General features: G+C 43.3%; 1 protein-coding gene across 3 annotated transcripts in view; it reads right to left on the bottom strand.

Annotated features, from left to right (window-relative positions):
- Window positions 1-15,022, bottom strand: part of oxr1a (oxidation resistance 1a) — a 169,442-nt gene that overhangs the window by 88,992 nt on the left and 65,428 nt on the right. For all 3 annotated transcript variants that reach the window (XM_069143460.1, XM_069143459.1, XM_069143462.1), the window contains one exon: window positions 7,857-8,053. In XM_069143460.1, coding sequence (XP_068999561.1) covers window positions 7,857-8,053 — 197 coding nt within the window. The remainder of the gene's footprint in view (window positions 1-7,856; window positions 8,054-15,022) is intronic.

Raw genomic sequence — 15,022 nt, 5'->3', positions numbered from 1 at the left:
AGTAATTATATTTGGGGCCGAGGAAGAACGATTGAAAGTCAGCGCTCAGCTTCAATCACTGATGTTACAAACCACAAACCGAGCCAGAAATCTAGGTGTTGTCATGGAGTCAGACCTCGATCTGAACAGCCATATCAAGACAATTACAAAATCAGCCTACTATCACCTGAAGAATATATCAAGGATTAGAGGATTTATGTCTCAACAGGATTTGGAAAAACTTGTCCATGCATTCATCTTCAGTAGACTCGACTACTGTAACGGTGTGTTCACAGGTCTCTCTAAAAAGTCACTCAGAACGCTGCAGCTGATTCAGAACGTTGCAGCTCGAGTCCTCACTGAGACCAAGAAAGTGGATCACATCACTCCAGTTCTGAAGTCTTTACAAACAAAGAATTGACTTTAAAATCCTGCTTCTGGTTCATAAAGCACTGAATGGTTTAGGGCCAAAATACATTTGTGATCTGCTGCAACCTTATGAACCATCCCGACCCCTCAGGTCGTCTGGGACGAGTCTCCTTTCTGTCCCCAGAGTCAGAACTAAACATGGAGAAGCAGCGTTCAGTTGTTCTGCTCCACATATCTGGAACAAACTCCCAGAAAGCTGCAGGTCTGCTGAGACTCTGAGCTGCTTCAAATCAAGATTGAAGACTTTTCTGTTTCCTGCCTTTAATTGAACCAGATTCAAGGATGTTGATCAATTTCCTGCATTTCTGCATTTTGTTACTGTATTTTATTTCTTAAGCTGCTCTGCAACTTTTATTCTATTTTTAGCTTGTTTAATGTTTTAATGACTGTTTTTAATGTTTCGATCAATGTTTTTAATTGTTTTAAAATTTGCTTTTCCTTTGCCTGATGTTTTGATGCTTTTAATGGTTTTATGTGAAGCACTTTGAATTGCCTTGTTGTTGAAATGTGCTATACAAATAAACTTGCCTTGCCTAAACTTAACCAAATTGCCCCCGCCTCACATTTAACCAAAACCAGGATCTTTTCCAAAACCTAACCACATAGTTTTTGGGGCCTAAACCACATGCGTGTTCTTGTCATGCCTCGACAAGGCAAAATGTGACACTGACACGTCATCCTCTACTGGACTGACGGGTGCATTACATGATCTGGTGTGATATCAGGTTTTGTTAGTTATATCTTCCATGAGATATTCAGCTTTATACTATTGAGTGTAAATATTTGTTTTGCCCGGCCAGAACTTCAAAACCTGAAAATAATCAATTTATGATAATATATGCAAAAGAAAGGAAGCAAATCCACAAATCTGAGCCAGAAATGGCAAAAGAAAAATCGTTATGCTCTACTTGCTACAAACAGCTGACCTTTTTTTTTCCTTCCCATTCTAGTCGAATCTCCCCAAACATCTGGATGACCTGCACTGTCACCACCTCCTGCATGCGGCTGCTCATTCAGTGGTTGCTAGGAAGGGTAGATCTCTGGAGTGAACACGTGTCAAACAGTGATGGAGACGCAGAGGAGAGGAAACGCCAGTGACCGTCGACACAGATGGGAAGACAGACAGTGAGGAAACAAGGCTGCGTGGGAGGAAGCGAAGGAAAGAGCGGGTGAGAGAAAGACCCTCCATTGGATTTGTGGTGGGGCTAAGCTGCCTCCCAGTGCTACGTGACCAGCCTATACCGCCAAGGCAAGAAGGCTCCGGCTTATCTCAGCGCACACAAGCAGCGCTGCTGGCAAAGGCACCGTGGCATAGCTGTGGGTGCTGCCGTGACGGAGCGTGACGGATAGCTCTTACTCTGCCTCTCTTACTTTTACAGTTATTCTCTCTCACAGACGTTCACCTCATTCGCCATTCTCGCTCATTCACTCGGGGAAGAGCATGTAAATGTTTGATACAACATGGCGGCCACTCGTACTTGTAGGTGGATTTAAAAACAGAGAAGTGTCCTCCTTTGTCCTTAAAGTCTGCATCCCTCATGGTCTGTAATAAGAGCACGGCAGTGAGTGAAAAGGACTTTTCCATTTGTCTGGTTTAAATGTGAAGACTCATGTTGTAAAGGATAAAGGCAGAGGTACATTTCTACTGAAACAATGTTTGCCAAACTTTCTTTCCAGACCTTTAATACTACTTATAAAGTTCAACAGAAAACTGTCTGAATGTTTCAGTTCCACTTTACAAAATTAGCATTTCCAACCACAAATCTTTACAGAAAAAGAAAATCAACCGAAGTTAACATCATAGCCTCCGACATCCATCCGCATTAAACAGATGATGACAACAAAGTGACATTTCACCAAAATCAATAAGTCTAAAGTCACGTGTTATTTGTGTAGAATCAGAGAAGCTGTTTCGTTTCACTTTCAGTAGCTGAACAAATCAAAGATGTGAGCAATGCCCTGGAGGCAACAGAAGTCTTGTATTGTTGTTATTCAGCCCTTCTGGGGTTATAGAATGGTTAAACCAATGGATTTTAATCTGCAACAAAATGTTGGTATCTAAAATAGGAAGAGCTGCTTGGGGAATTTGGTTTGATACATACAGAAAAGTTCGGGAACCTCTGACCCAGAAAGAAAGAAGATGTCTCACTCTGGTGGAGTGGCTGGGACTACAGAAACACTCAGTCCACTTGTGGTTCATCGTTGCAGAGAGATGAGAAGCTTTTTCTTGAACAATTTGTTCTCTGATCTTTCCTAATGATTAAGATCAAGGACACATACTGGTATTTGGTCAAATATGCAGCTTAGACCGAATGCTTCCTTGTAGAGCCGGCTGCCATTAATGGGAGCAGCAGCAACACTAGCAGGCTGAGGTGGACAACACACAGCACAGTGGAGTGAAGAAAAGGTTTTGATTGGCTTCATTTCAGCTGCTCCATCATAATGCATTATAATATGCCCGGATGCTTAGGATCTAGTCCTCATGAATACTGGCTCGTTTCATGGGTTCCTATGAAACAAAAGAAACTGCACAATGGGGGACACAGCATGCCTGCATGAGGATGTGGACTCCAAAATGGTGGGATAAACCTGAACTCAAGAGAAAAGTACAGCTAAATTTACGAGGACTGTGACCATGACAGTAGCTGCTCGTTATACTGTGTAACGGGACTCATTCAGCAGGTCCTCAGATCCAAACATTGACATAACAGTGGGGTAGAAAAGGGGTCACATGCATCTGTCAAACAGGTGGCCATGGGTGGGAAATATGCCCCATTACAGAGTCATGACCTTTGAATTCTTAATCATGCGGTGATGCCCTCAGCGGTGAAAACTCAAGGCGATAATGAAGGACATCTGAGTCTTCAGAACAAAGCGTGACAGTCACGTGAGATCCCAGCATCTTCCACCATCAAGCTAAACGAGCAAGCAGAGAATACCGTACGACGCCATTTCCATCTTCTCGAAAACGGCCACAGACAGGTAATCTGTCCCATTTCCATAGAGAAAACGCAAAGGGATGTCTCACAGAGGCTTGCATGTAATTGCCACCCCTGGCTACAATCCGGATGTGTAAACACCAGAGATGTGCCACCTGAGACAATTACATCAAACAGAGTGAGAGCGCAACACGTGTGTACAGCCCACGGCGCTGGCTATAACTGTCAACCACCGTAGTGATTAGCTCCTCCTGCCACATCATGTTGCTGCTGGGGACCGGAAAGTACAGCTTTCAAGGACAAGTGCTGCAGCTGCGATTCAACGCATAAACAAAAACACAGGTATCAGAAGTAATGGAGCGACAGGGCTGCGACTTAACACCCCAACCTGACACTTCCTTCGATCTATTGAATAGCTGCTAATGGAAATCCGGCCGCTCCCTTTCACGAAACTGCACATCAAGCATCAAGGTTTGGTGGCAGCCTGCAGCGTGTTAGCGTATTGCTCCCCCTCCTTCTGCATCGGTTCCTCCCCTCTTCGACCCTGCATTGAAAATCCAATGAATAACTAACAGGGGAATAATCAGTCAGAAGGCGGCGGTGGCAGGGTCCGCCGCTCGCTGGGCGTTAGGGCACGCCAACACGTGTGCTTTTGACTTGTTTATTAGCATTTCCTGTGTCAGCTGCTGTAGATACAATGCTGTGTTAGCAGAGTCGGGCCTCTGGTGCTGCCTGCCAGCCACGCACATTCACTGAGGTAGCAAGGCACGGCAGCACTTGAATAATTTCACACTCACACAACTGGTCTTGTTAAAAGGAAATTATTTATGATGGATCCTGATGAGACTTCAGAACAGGGTTGGACTGATTGGTTTGCCAGTACACAAGTCTGATACTGCACCTTTCATAAAATCTTAATATCACACACTCAAGGTTTTACTAGTTTAGAATTTAACAACCTACAAATGATCATATCTTAAAATTTGACTTTGAATCCATAATATCTTGATAGAAGAATGTTCCAGGTATATTTGCCCCCTCCTGTAAACATCTGTTTTGTTTACTATTGCGTTAATCTTTGTGTCTAACCATAAGTAGGAGTTTTTCCGTCTCTGCGAGTGTGGAAACAACTCAGACAACAGCTTAACATGATAAAATGTCTCTCCTCACGACTGCAGACAAGCTTGGTGCCACAGTTTGTAGCAATCTGTTGGTGCTGTCCGTCTGTCCTTAAGACAGATTACCTTCCTACCTATACCCCCCCCCCCCCCCCCCCCCCCCGGTCAGACACACAGGAAATACATTAGAGGATAACAAGGTAGAGAGTGTGAGGATGGAGAGAGTGAGAGATGTGGTGGTGGGTGAGGGAGAAGAGGAGAACATGATGGTGGAAAGAGCAGGAAAAGAAAAACAGGACGGCGGGCGGTGAGGAGGGCTGCAGCTGTCGTCTTAGAAGCCATTAGCTGCAGTGACATGCTGTGAAGGCTCTCCCTTTGCACCCATACAAAGATGTCTGCAGGAGGGACGGTGGCAAGTGTTCTGCCTGCGAGTGCAACACCTAACACAGTTCCGATCTGTGGCCATAGTCAACTTTACAGAGTGCACAAAAGCCCACAGAACCAGACCCAAGTGTGCTGCACAGCGTCAGCCCTGGAAAATAAAGACAGAGGAGAGTACTTGTACAGCAATAAGAGCCCAGTGTGATGAAACAGTTTTCACATGCACTCGCAGGCAGGACCACAGTTCGACATACTTAATGAGTCTACAGCTGTGGAGCCTCTCGCTTCATCTTCTGTTACTGAGCAGAGCGCAGCGAGCTGCACAGAGCGGGCTAAAGGCTGCTTATAATGATGTAAAGGTCAGACGTGGTGGTGGGACTGGGAGGCCGTCAGACAGAGACGCCGGGAGTCTGGGGAGAGTGGTGTCAAGTGTCGTATCCTCTCAGGAATCTTTCCTTTCTTTTCCTTCTCCCCTGTCCTTTTCTCTCCAAACCTCCATTCCTTCATCTTTCATTTCCTGTCCTTTCCTAATATCTGTTCTTTCCTTTCCTCTCATTTCTTGTCTCCTTTCTTTTGCCTTCACTTCCTCACTTTTCCATCTCTCTACCTTTTCTTTACATTTCCCCTTTGTTCCTTTACACTCTTCCACACATCCGCTCCCCTTTCCTTTTCTGAGCTTTCCCTTCCTTCCCTCTTCTTTAATATGCCTTCCACTTCCATTTTTCCTTTGTCTACTTTTCATAATTTTCATCCTCTCCTGTCCTGTCTTTTGTCCCAAACATTCTTCTAGAGCACATCACCCTCTAATCACCACGAGATGGGACAAACAGCTTCCCTCTGTCAGTGTACTGCACAAGTCGCCCTTGTCCTCTCTCCTCGTTGCTCTGCTGACAACAGCCCAAGTAATGACTGACCCTCATCAACGTCAACACATTTAGACGCTGCTACTCTTCGCTCTGGGTTAAAGGACGCTGCAATGACCGCAGCACATTTAATGGAAGAACCCCATCAACACATCAATCACTGCTTCTCCTCCGAGGTGGTGTCGCCCTGGTGGGAGGCTCATTGGTCAGGTTATTAAAATGTCTTTTGTGAATGTGCTATGTGCCTCCAATGACAGGTCTGTCTGAAGCCTGGCAGACAAGCACAGCAAGACGCCTGCCACATTATTACTGGACCATTAGAATAAATTAGCATGATCAGCCTTGCAGGAGCAGCCTGGTCTGGGTCTGACTCTATGAAAAAGCCACAGGGCTGCAATCACGGCATCCCATCTACACAGGACCGAGAGATACTGGAGTCACTCATCAATGTCTTATGCTATAAAACAATGTAAATGAGTGAATGGTGGAGTATTTAAACGATGAAAACTCAGGCCTTCCTCTGATTGTTTCATCTAGGCCAAGGTCTGCTGTAGCAAACGATTAACTGACTCATGCTTTCGAGGCTCGTACAAATGGTTACGTTGCAGTTAAAAGCCTTAAAAGCACATTAAGTCTCAGTCGCGTTTCATTTGATGGCCGAATGACTGTGACTTCCGACCCCCCGCTTTCAAAAAGAGACCAGAGTTGCCATTGAGTGGGTAATGGACGATAAGAGTGGCTGAAATATCAACAGTCAGCCCACCTGTCCTGCCAAGCTTTCATCCCACAATTTCCTTCATTGATTATCGCCGACTGAGCAGATACGGACGGCCGCAGATCAATGCACTCTCCGCTCGATGGCTGGCTTGCAGGGCCGCAGTCGATGCCTGATGGTTCTGTACAGAGCCCATTAGCGTGTGACACCAGCAGACACACGAGGGGAATGACACACCTTCACCCAGTCCTGCCTAAGCAGTGACGCACTGCGATCCCAGCGTGACAAGGTCTTCCTGCAAACCAGCCCCGACCCTGCCCTCTCCCACTGCTGCAGAGTTTGAAGCTGCTTCGCTGATTTACATGACTAACCAGGCTGCGCGCGCAAGGACATGCAGGGAAACCATGTTAGGAATGAAAACTTGGTCATTTACATGTTTGGCAAAACCCAAACATGCCAATACCCCACTTGAATTACATTTTTCAAGAGACAGAAGTAGCACTCTAACAGGCCTCCGAGCATGCATTGTTTGAGAGTTAAAACTCTCCACAGACTCTTCTTTTTTGTAGTCTGAAGATTAGAATTGAATTGAGTCGTTTGTTAACAGAAATCAAAGTCAGGCAGAATTTACCCAACTGAATGAAATGAATGTTCAAGTCCTACCAAAAGATTTAATGAAAATATATTATTGAATTCAAAACAAATAAATAAAACCTCTCTCTCTCTATATATATATATATATATATATATATATATATATTATATTATATAAATCTAGAAATTAGAGTATAGAAATAAACACTTAAGCTCCTGCAGACCACCTTCAGCAGCATTAACTACCTTTGCCTACTCGCATCCTCTTCCTAACCTTCACCCAAGCAACTTGCTAACTGAATCACATCAATGAAGTGAACAGAGATGCATTTGCATTCATCAGTGTGGAATTAGTTGAGCTCAAACTCATTTCATCATCTCTGAGGAGGCTGCTCCCAAAAGTGTACTTAACTCTCACAGCAGCGACCAACCCACCGACATGGAAATAGACCCGCAGCAGACAGTTACCCATCACCGCCACATCCCAAAATAGGATTCATCCCAGGAGTAAATGTCATCACAGCCACGTAATTAGAATTTGTAGGCAGGAAATGAATTAGGAGTTGAGGACGGGGAGAGCCAGCCGTGGATGTGACACAGTAAAGTCTGGCTGTGTCAAAACTTTGTGTCAACAGTTCAGCGAGTGCATGAACTCCAAATGTCTGCACACCCACATACAACAACACAGAATAATAACAAGCCACGTTTTGACGGAATAAGAGCTGGATAGCAGAATATTTAGTCATCTAAGTCAAATTAAATGTTCCAGTTCAAATTTGTACATAACCAGCAGCTGCACAAACACACAGATCAGAGCCCCGGTCCCTGTGTCTGTTACCTATGGTGTAGCCTCTCTTCAGCTCGCCACATCGAGGGCTGCGACGCTGGGAGTTGGTGGTGTTGTTTTCCTGCACCGCGAGGACAGTGGTTGTCTTGGCAACAGGTGGTGCAGCCCTGTTGAGGGGCGAGGCTGGCACCAGTGTCGGGGAGTAACCTTGAGTGGCAATATCCACGGACTGAGACTTCTTCTTCAGTCTGCAGGGGGGCAAACACAAAGCAGGGAAGCAGAACCCATTATTTCAGTGTTCATATATGAATGAAAACCACAGTACGTGCCCATGTTAATGTGAACGCACAGCACAATGAGAAATGCTGCATGACCTTCACCGTTCAAGGACAAAGGGGGATCAAACCATATTTGCAACCGAGGTTGTTGGTGTCAATGTGCCGTGGCACAGAAATGTCATTGTGCAGGACCATTTTTGAAGCGGCGAGGAAGTTGGGAGAAAGAATCAATAGGCTAATCACACTCTTGTTAAGGGTGAATTTATTTGCACCACTCTGCTCGCCTCGTGCAGAGCTGTCTGCACTGTGAGAGGGATTAAACAGTGGGATACTGGAGGAGAGCCGTAGGAGTCCAGACCTTGCTGGAAGCAGTGAGTAACAACCTGAAAAATAAAAGTTGGAGCAAATATAATTTATATTTGACCTCCTCTAGAAAACACTGACTACCATTAACATTTTAATTCCCCTGGATTGTTTACAAGTGGTCCACAGTGCACAATCCTTTAGTTGCTTCTTTACACGGTCTGCATTAAATTCAGAATCCATTTTACATTTTCAGAGCTTACTTGTTCAGGCACATGTTTAGCTCTGACATCTAAGTGGGTCTCTAAGAGACATGAGAGCTCGTTGCATGTTTCCAAGCTCCAGGCTCAAAACTAAAACAGTCACGAGAAGTCAAGGTTACTAAACTGTGGAGCTCTTTTCAGACTTCTGGCATCAATACACATAAAAGCACAAATGTTGTGCACAAAATGTAGCTAATAATCTAATTAACTGCTTGAGGAAGCTAAAAAAAAAAAAGGTGTCTTCATTTGTGGCCTTGACAAACAGCAAGACAAACAGCCAGGGAGTCTAAAAGCTATCATTTATAGTGTTTTGGTTACGTTGCACCATTGTTACTGATCTCCTCATTCAAAGTAAAAACGTTGTTTGGGGAGTTATGAGACACCACTTCATGTAAAAATATCATCTTTTGAATTAACAGTGTGAAATTTCTTGTGCTGGTGATGCTAACAGAAGTGAAGCTAACAAGTCTGCCAACAGTTACATAGTAAGCTTGGAAAGCCTTATTCTCCCTCTTTGACCCCTTTGCATTGAATTAAATGGTGTGTAATGATGAACAAATTGCTGGAGGAAAGAGAGCAGAATAGCAAAGAAAACAAAGACATGCGGCGGGCGCGAATTTGACTGGGTGTTAGCCCCGAATGCTAACAAGGTCCCCTGCTCACCACCACCAGGCTGACGCCTGTTACAAGCAAATGGTACCATCGCTGCTGTGACCACAGACACACAGACACTGTAAAACGCAGAATAAATGAATGATGTCAAGCATTTTCATGAACTCAGATTTTGATTGTTTTTTTGTTTTTTTTTATGGTCGTCTTATTCTGCAAAAGCCATTTAGTGTTTTACTCAACCTCAGGTTTTCAGTTCCTGCAGGTGCTTTGTGGTCCCAGTGAGCGGTGGGTTGAGATGACACTTAAAAACAATGCATTTCTACTATGCGTATTACACATCGTTTAGTACTATTATCAGTACAAATTTACTTTTTACGAAACACTGTGCCATGGAATTAATAATAAGAAAACCTTGGTAAATACGGTTTACAGTGAATGGATTCGAGCTGCAATTTTGTCATCCTTCCATATTTAGCAATCAGTTTTTTGTTTTTTTCCCTGTTCATTTGATTTAGGTACTGTGAAGAAAAAACTCTTGGGTGCAGCGCCCAAGTGTTTTGGTGGGGCAAACTACGTAGTAGTTTTCATTCCCGTTCTTCAAAAGACACAAAAAGAAACATCAGCTACAGAGGAGAATAACTAACATATTCTCTTTTGCTGTACAAGGCTTTAGAAGTAGACTGCTTGTGTAAAATGTATCAACGGTTTTGGCTGGCTGAGTGAGGTCAAATCAAATCTGCCTACAGCAATAACTCAAAGCCTATTAAAAGTCGGATCAGATCCCGGGTTTGGGTTTTAGATTTATAAATGAGTTAACTGGGCTAATCTGAACAGGTAATCCTAAAACACTCAGCAGCAGGTCTATCCACTTACATATGTTCTCACACCCACATATGTGAGAGAGTGCACTCAATTCGCACTAACACACACATCTTAACATAAGGTTTAAAAAGTATACTTGGGTATTCCAGCAAAAACCTACAAAAGTGAAAAATGGCTCCCGAATCACTATCTGTCTCCAGTCTGAAAAAGTCCTGAAACAGCAATACAAGATTCCCGGCACTGCGCTGCCTCACACACACTTTCAATCATTCCAGCAAAACTGCTGAAGCGAACAGAATCTTTCTGCCCATTTCACCCAAGTGCCCATCCCCTCGTGAACCGAAGCAACACACATGACATAGTGTCTAACTGGCTAATGAAAACACATAATCTCTATGGAAATGCCGTCCATCACTGCGTGTGCTCCTTCTGGCATCAAACACACCAAAACCAGCAGAGCAGGCTGGGCTGTGTGTAAACACCACCTGCATATCGCACTCCATATTAAGATAAAACACACAAGGACACATTAGTATTATTCTAAACATATATCCAATAAAACAAACAAGCAACAAAAACCTTCATGGACTGCATTCTTTTTTATTTGCATTGATTTGTCCTCCTTTATGTCGGCTCTTTTCTTTACAGAGCTGCGTGTCGTGGAAGTTTTCACGAACCTAAACAAAGGCAGACAAAGTTAACTGGATGTGCCAGATTGTTTGTTTTTGGATGGGATATAATGAGATTGGAGAATGAGTGAGAAGCAGAGACCTGCTGCTGCTGTTAATGACAGTGGAGGACGAGAGAGAGACACACAAGGAGAATGAGAGAGAGAGAGAGAGAGAGAGAGAGAGAGTCAAGCTGTGTGAAGTCTATCTGCACTCCCTTAGGAGTTAGTGCTAATTACTGTCTCATCAGTACAACAGAGGCCACTCTTCTAGCTCAGTTTCACTGAGCGACAAGGCCAAACAGTATCAAAACATGATGTATATGTGTGTGCGTGTGTGTGTGTGTGTGTGTGTGTGTGTGTGTGTGTGTGTGTGTGTGTGAGAGAGAGAGAGAGAGATCAGCTGAGAAGGAAGGGACTGAATCAATGTGTTTGTCTCAGAAAGCATGCAAACAGAAAAGAGTAAACAGAAGGACGAGTGTGTGTGTAAATAGAATATCTGTGTGTGTGTGTGTGTGTGTGTGTGTGTGTGTGTGTGTGTGTGTGTGTGTGTGTGTGTGTGTGTGTGTGTAGTCGATTCATGTTTTTTTTATCACATGGCAGACAAATTATTTTTAAAAGTTATATTTATTCATGAAGCAGCACTTCAAAGTGAAAGATGGGGTAAAATCAAGATTTAGTCCCAAAGCAGAAGGAGACAATGGAGCACGCAACTTCCTGAAAAACTAAGAAACAAATTAGCATTTGGAAAAACAAGAAACATCCATCTGCTGGGAGCTTTTAGAAAATTAAGCTCAGTTCTTAAGCAGCTCAAAACTCACTTTTGGCAGCACTAACGAAACTAACTTCTCTGCTGTACTGCACATATGTTCGACTGTACTCCGAGACCAGTTCAGAACCAGGCAACTTCAAGATCCCAAATCAAGACCTGAAGAACCAAAAAGTCCTCTTTAACTGTGGCCAGACTTCAGTTTACATTACCTGTTTTACATTTTTCTTTGGTTGCTGATTGGTCTGCTCTTCAGACTGGCTGTGCGGTGTCAGTGGTTAAATGAAATGAGAGTAAAGTCAAGTGTTTTTTACAAATATAGTTGTAGTGGTGGTAGAGATTCAGTGCATATGGTGGTCAATGCTGATTGGTTAAAGGATGTAACAATAGTTTCAAAATTAACCCGAGGTTTTTGCCTTGTCCAGACTAATATATACACACGGTGAATTTGGGTCTGAGAACACCAGGCTACATTTACTGCTCTTTAAATATGGATCATTCAAAGTCAGAGTAAACTTTAATATAATTTCAATCCCTTTGATTTAAATGTGGTTACATTTTCTTTTGATGCTGTTCTCGAAGAACCAATTCTCCCACTGCAAAACTATACAGCCTAATATAATATTATCTGACACTAATGCCTGCTAGCTCTTAGCAGTTTACTGGCATTAAAATACCACCAATGGCTATAAATATGTAGGAATCAGCTAACAGTAGCAGTGGTGAAGGAGGTAAACTAGCACTGACGTATGTCAAACATCCCGGGCTCACTGATGGCAGCTTTAACACCAGAGGATGCTGCTTCTTTTTCTCTTCACTGTCCCCCAAACATCTAACCTTCAACCTCCTGCTGTCCAGTGTTTTTTGTGTCAAATAAAGTTGGTTTTATTTTTTTCTTGCTGCAGTATATACAGTCAGCATTTTCCCACTGCATTTCCACTGCCTCTGGCTCTGTAGTGGGGTAACAATATCCTACATCACATTCATGCATGAGCGTATCAACTGCATTACAGTAATGTGAAATATGTAGTACAGCATGCCTTTTTTGTCCTTTTAATCTGTCCTTTTTTTTTTTTTTTTTAAACATTTTTGTCCTGAAGCCTTACTAGGACGTCCTGCTCAGAGCTGATCTGTGGTCAGCAGAGTCCTTTCTAATGTAACATCCTCGCTGGGCTACGGAACCAGGAACCAGATCAGCCTCAGAGCTGTAACACTGTGTTCAACTTCTACAGCTTCTGTTTCTCATCGGTGTTAATGGAGGAGCAAATAAGTGTTATCCCTTTTCTAACTTAAGAACATTACCTTCACAGCAGGTTTCCATTAACTTATTTAGTCTACAGTAAAAAGCAGACACACTTTGCACCAGAAGATTCAAACGCAGTTACAATCAAACAGGATCATTGGTATGATTGGAAACCTAACTAGTCAAGCTACATTACTCACAGTTGCAGAGTCAATCAGAATTATTTGGAGTGTGACTGATATGCATGATTCAAAAGCAATCCAACACTATGAATGTCTGGCAGCAGGTGTGATGTGTACTGCATGTGTCGGACTCCCCGTTGTCTTGTGTCTAGCTCCAAGCGTGAGGTGTCAGAAAGTGAGAGGAAGCATTTCAAGTTTAAAGGTCATTGTGACAGATTGTACAGCACATAATGATGGAATAGGCACACTTGCTTCACCGGCAGCGACTGTTTCATAACCACACGGCCCCTTTACATCGAGGAGTTTCACAACTTAACGGATAAAGTCACAAACGCACGGAAGCCAGAAGAAAGACCCTGGTGGGAAACTGTAGAAAGATGAAGAGGCTTTTCCTCTTCCACCAGTGAGGAACTGGCTGCTTGGGATGTTATTGGTTGGCTCTCTTTTTTCTTAGGGTGGGGTGAGGGGGGGTAAATATGCTTCGTCCTGAGCTATGATTGCACCAATCTCCATCTCCCCTGCAAGCAAAGAGCTCACGAGCACCAGAGAGGAATGAGAGGCACACGACAACAAAGCCGCCAGCTTTGACAGATTCCTATCTATGAGCAAACGCTTAAACAAAGATGAATAGAGAGGGGGAAAAAAATGAAAGCAAACAGACGCTGAGGCATTTTGCTTTCCACCCCGCTGTTGTGATCTGACCTGGGCCAGGAGGCAGTGGTATATTTGCAGCCCTGCCAAACTGGCATCACTAAGATTATCCGACTCTACAGGGATCCACGTGGTTTGGCAAAGGATGCATAAACAACAGGAAATTTTGGGCTAAGTCAAAACACGCTTATCGCTCCCCTACTAAGAGGGATTAGACCTAGAAAAAAAAAAGAGGGCTACGTTTGAATTGCCTTCCTCTCTGCTTCGCTTCCTGCTCCTCGCCTTGCAGCGACAGCACAACACATTTTTTTTTAGGGAACTGTTGTTGTACATACAGCAGCAGATAGTTTGCGGTACTATATGAAGCCCATAAGGGAATGCTGGGTTGACGTCATAGTCAGTTAGAGTGCCAGCAGCACAATGACCTGTCTGACAGTGATGATGGCTCAGAGTCCCAATACTCTCAATGCTGCTTATGTAACTTTGAAAGGAAAGGGAGGGGGAAAAAAAACCTGATATTTATTTATTTTATAAAAAACCTCTGTGAAATAATAAACAACAAAAAAATATGCTCCTGTGGTGCCAACTCTACTTTCAGAAATGGAAACACAGTTCAGTCACTTATATTCGAGGATCTCACGTCTTTATTGGGCTTCTGATAGGAGTTCAAGGTGAGCAGATTGAATTATTTTGGACATTGTATAATTTTTCCAAAGCTCCGGGAGATGTCATGATGCATTCAGGGAGAGAATCCCAGAGAGCTGAATCAGAAGCAGATATTTCTGCATTTTAAAGTTGCACTTATTCATATTTGTAAAAATTATATAATTAATGATGTGTAATGTAAAAGCTGCTCCTATCGATTAATCCCCAGACAATTATAAACCACTTTCTGGCAGCTCTCTGTCGGCGAGCAGCTCATTGTTTTACTTTCACAGCCTGTAACTTGTTTAATGTTTGTTTCAGTCCCACCACTTTCTTAAACCATCAAACAGCTGTTTTTGGTGAAAAGCTTTATCCGATAAACTCAGTGAGCTGCACGCCCTGCACCAAATAACAGACAAAGTTAGAAAGTTAGATGTCTGGTTGCTAACACATTCCCTCCATCAACTTTATAAGCTGATCAGTGAACCAGAAGTCTCATCTGAACAAAGGAAGCAGATTTAGATGTTCTTGCAAAGGCTTAATTGTTTTCGTTCATAAATGTACTAGTCATGCTGTTCGTTGTGAAACCATATTAACCACTCTATGTATTGTACCTGCTGTTTTAGGGCCCTGTGCAAACACGAAGGCATTAGGAACCTCTCTGTGTCAATGTGCTATTCGCAAATAACATGGCAAGAGTACAGATAAAAAAAATCTGGTACGGACCTGAGGGCTGATACTTGACCCTACTTTAAGGAATATAATGAAAAGTATATATTAGC

The sequence above is a fragment of the Embiotoca jacksoni genome, unplaced genomic scaffold (assembly GCF_022577435.1).
Source record: "Embiotoca jacksoni isolate LCO1_2020_lvr unplaced genomic scaffold, fEmbJac1.0.p SCAF_11, whole genome shotgun sequence".
NCBI lineage: Eukaryota > Metazoa > Chordata > Actinopteri > Embiotocidae > Embiotoca > Embiotoca jacksoni.
Note: the sequence above shows the minus strand (reverse complement) of the source record. Positions and strands in the feature narration are given on the sequence as shown.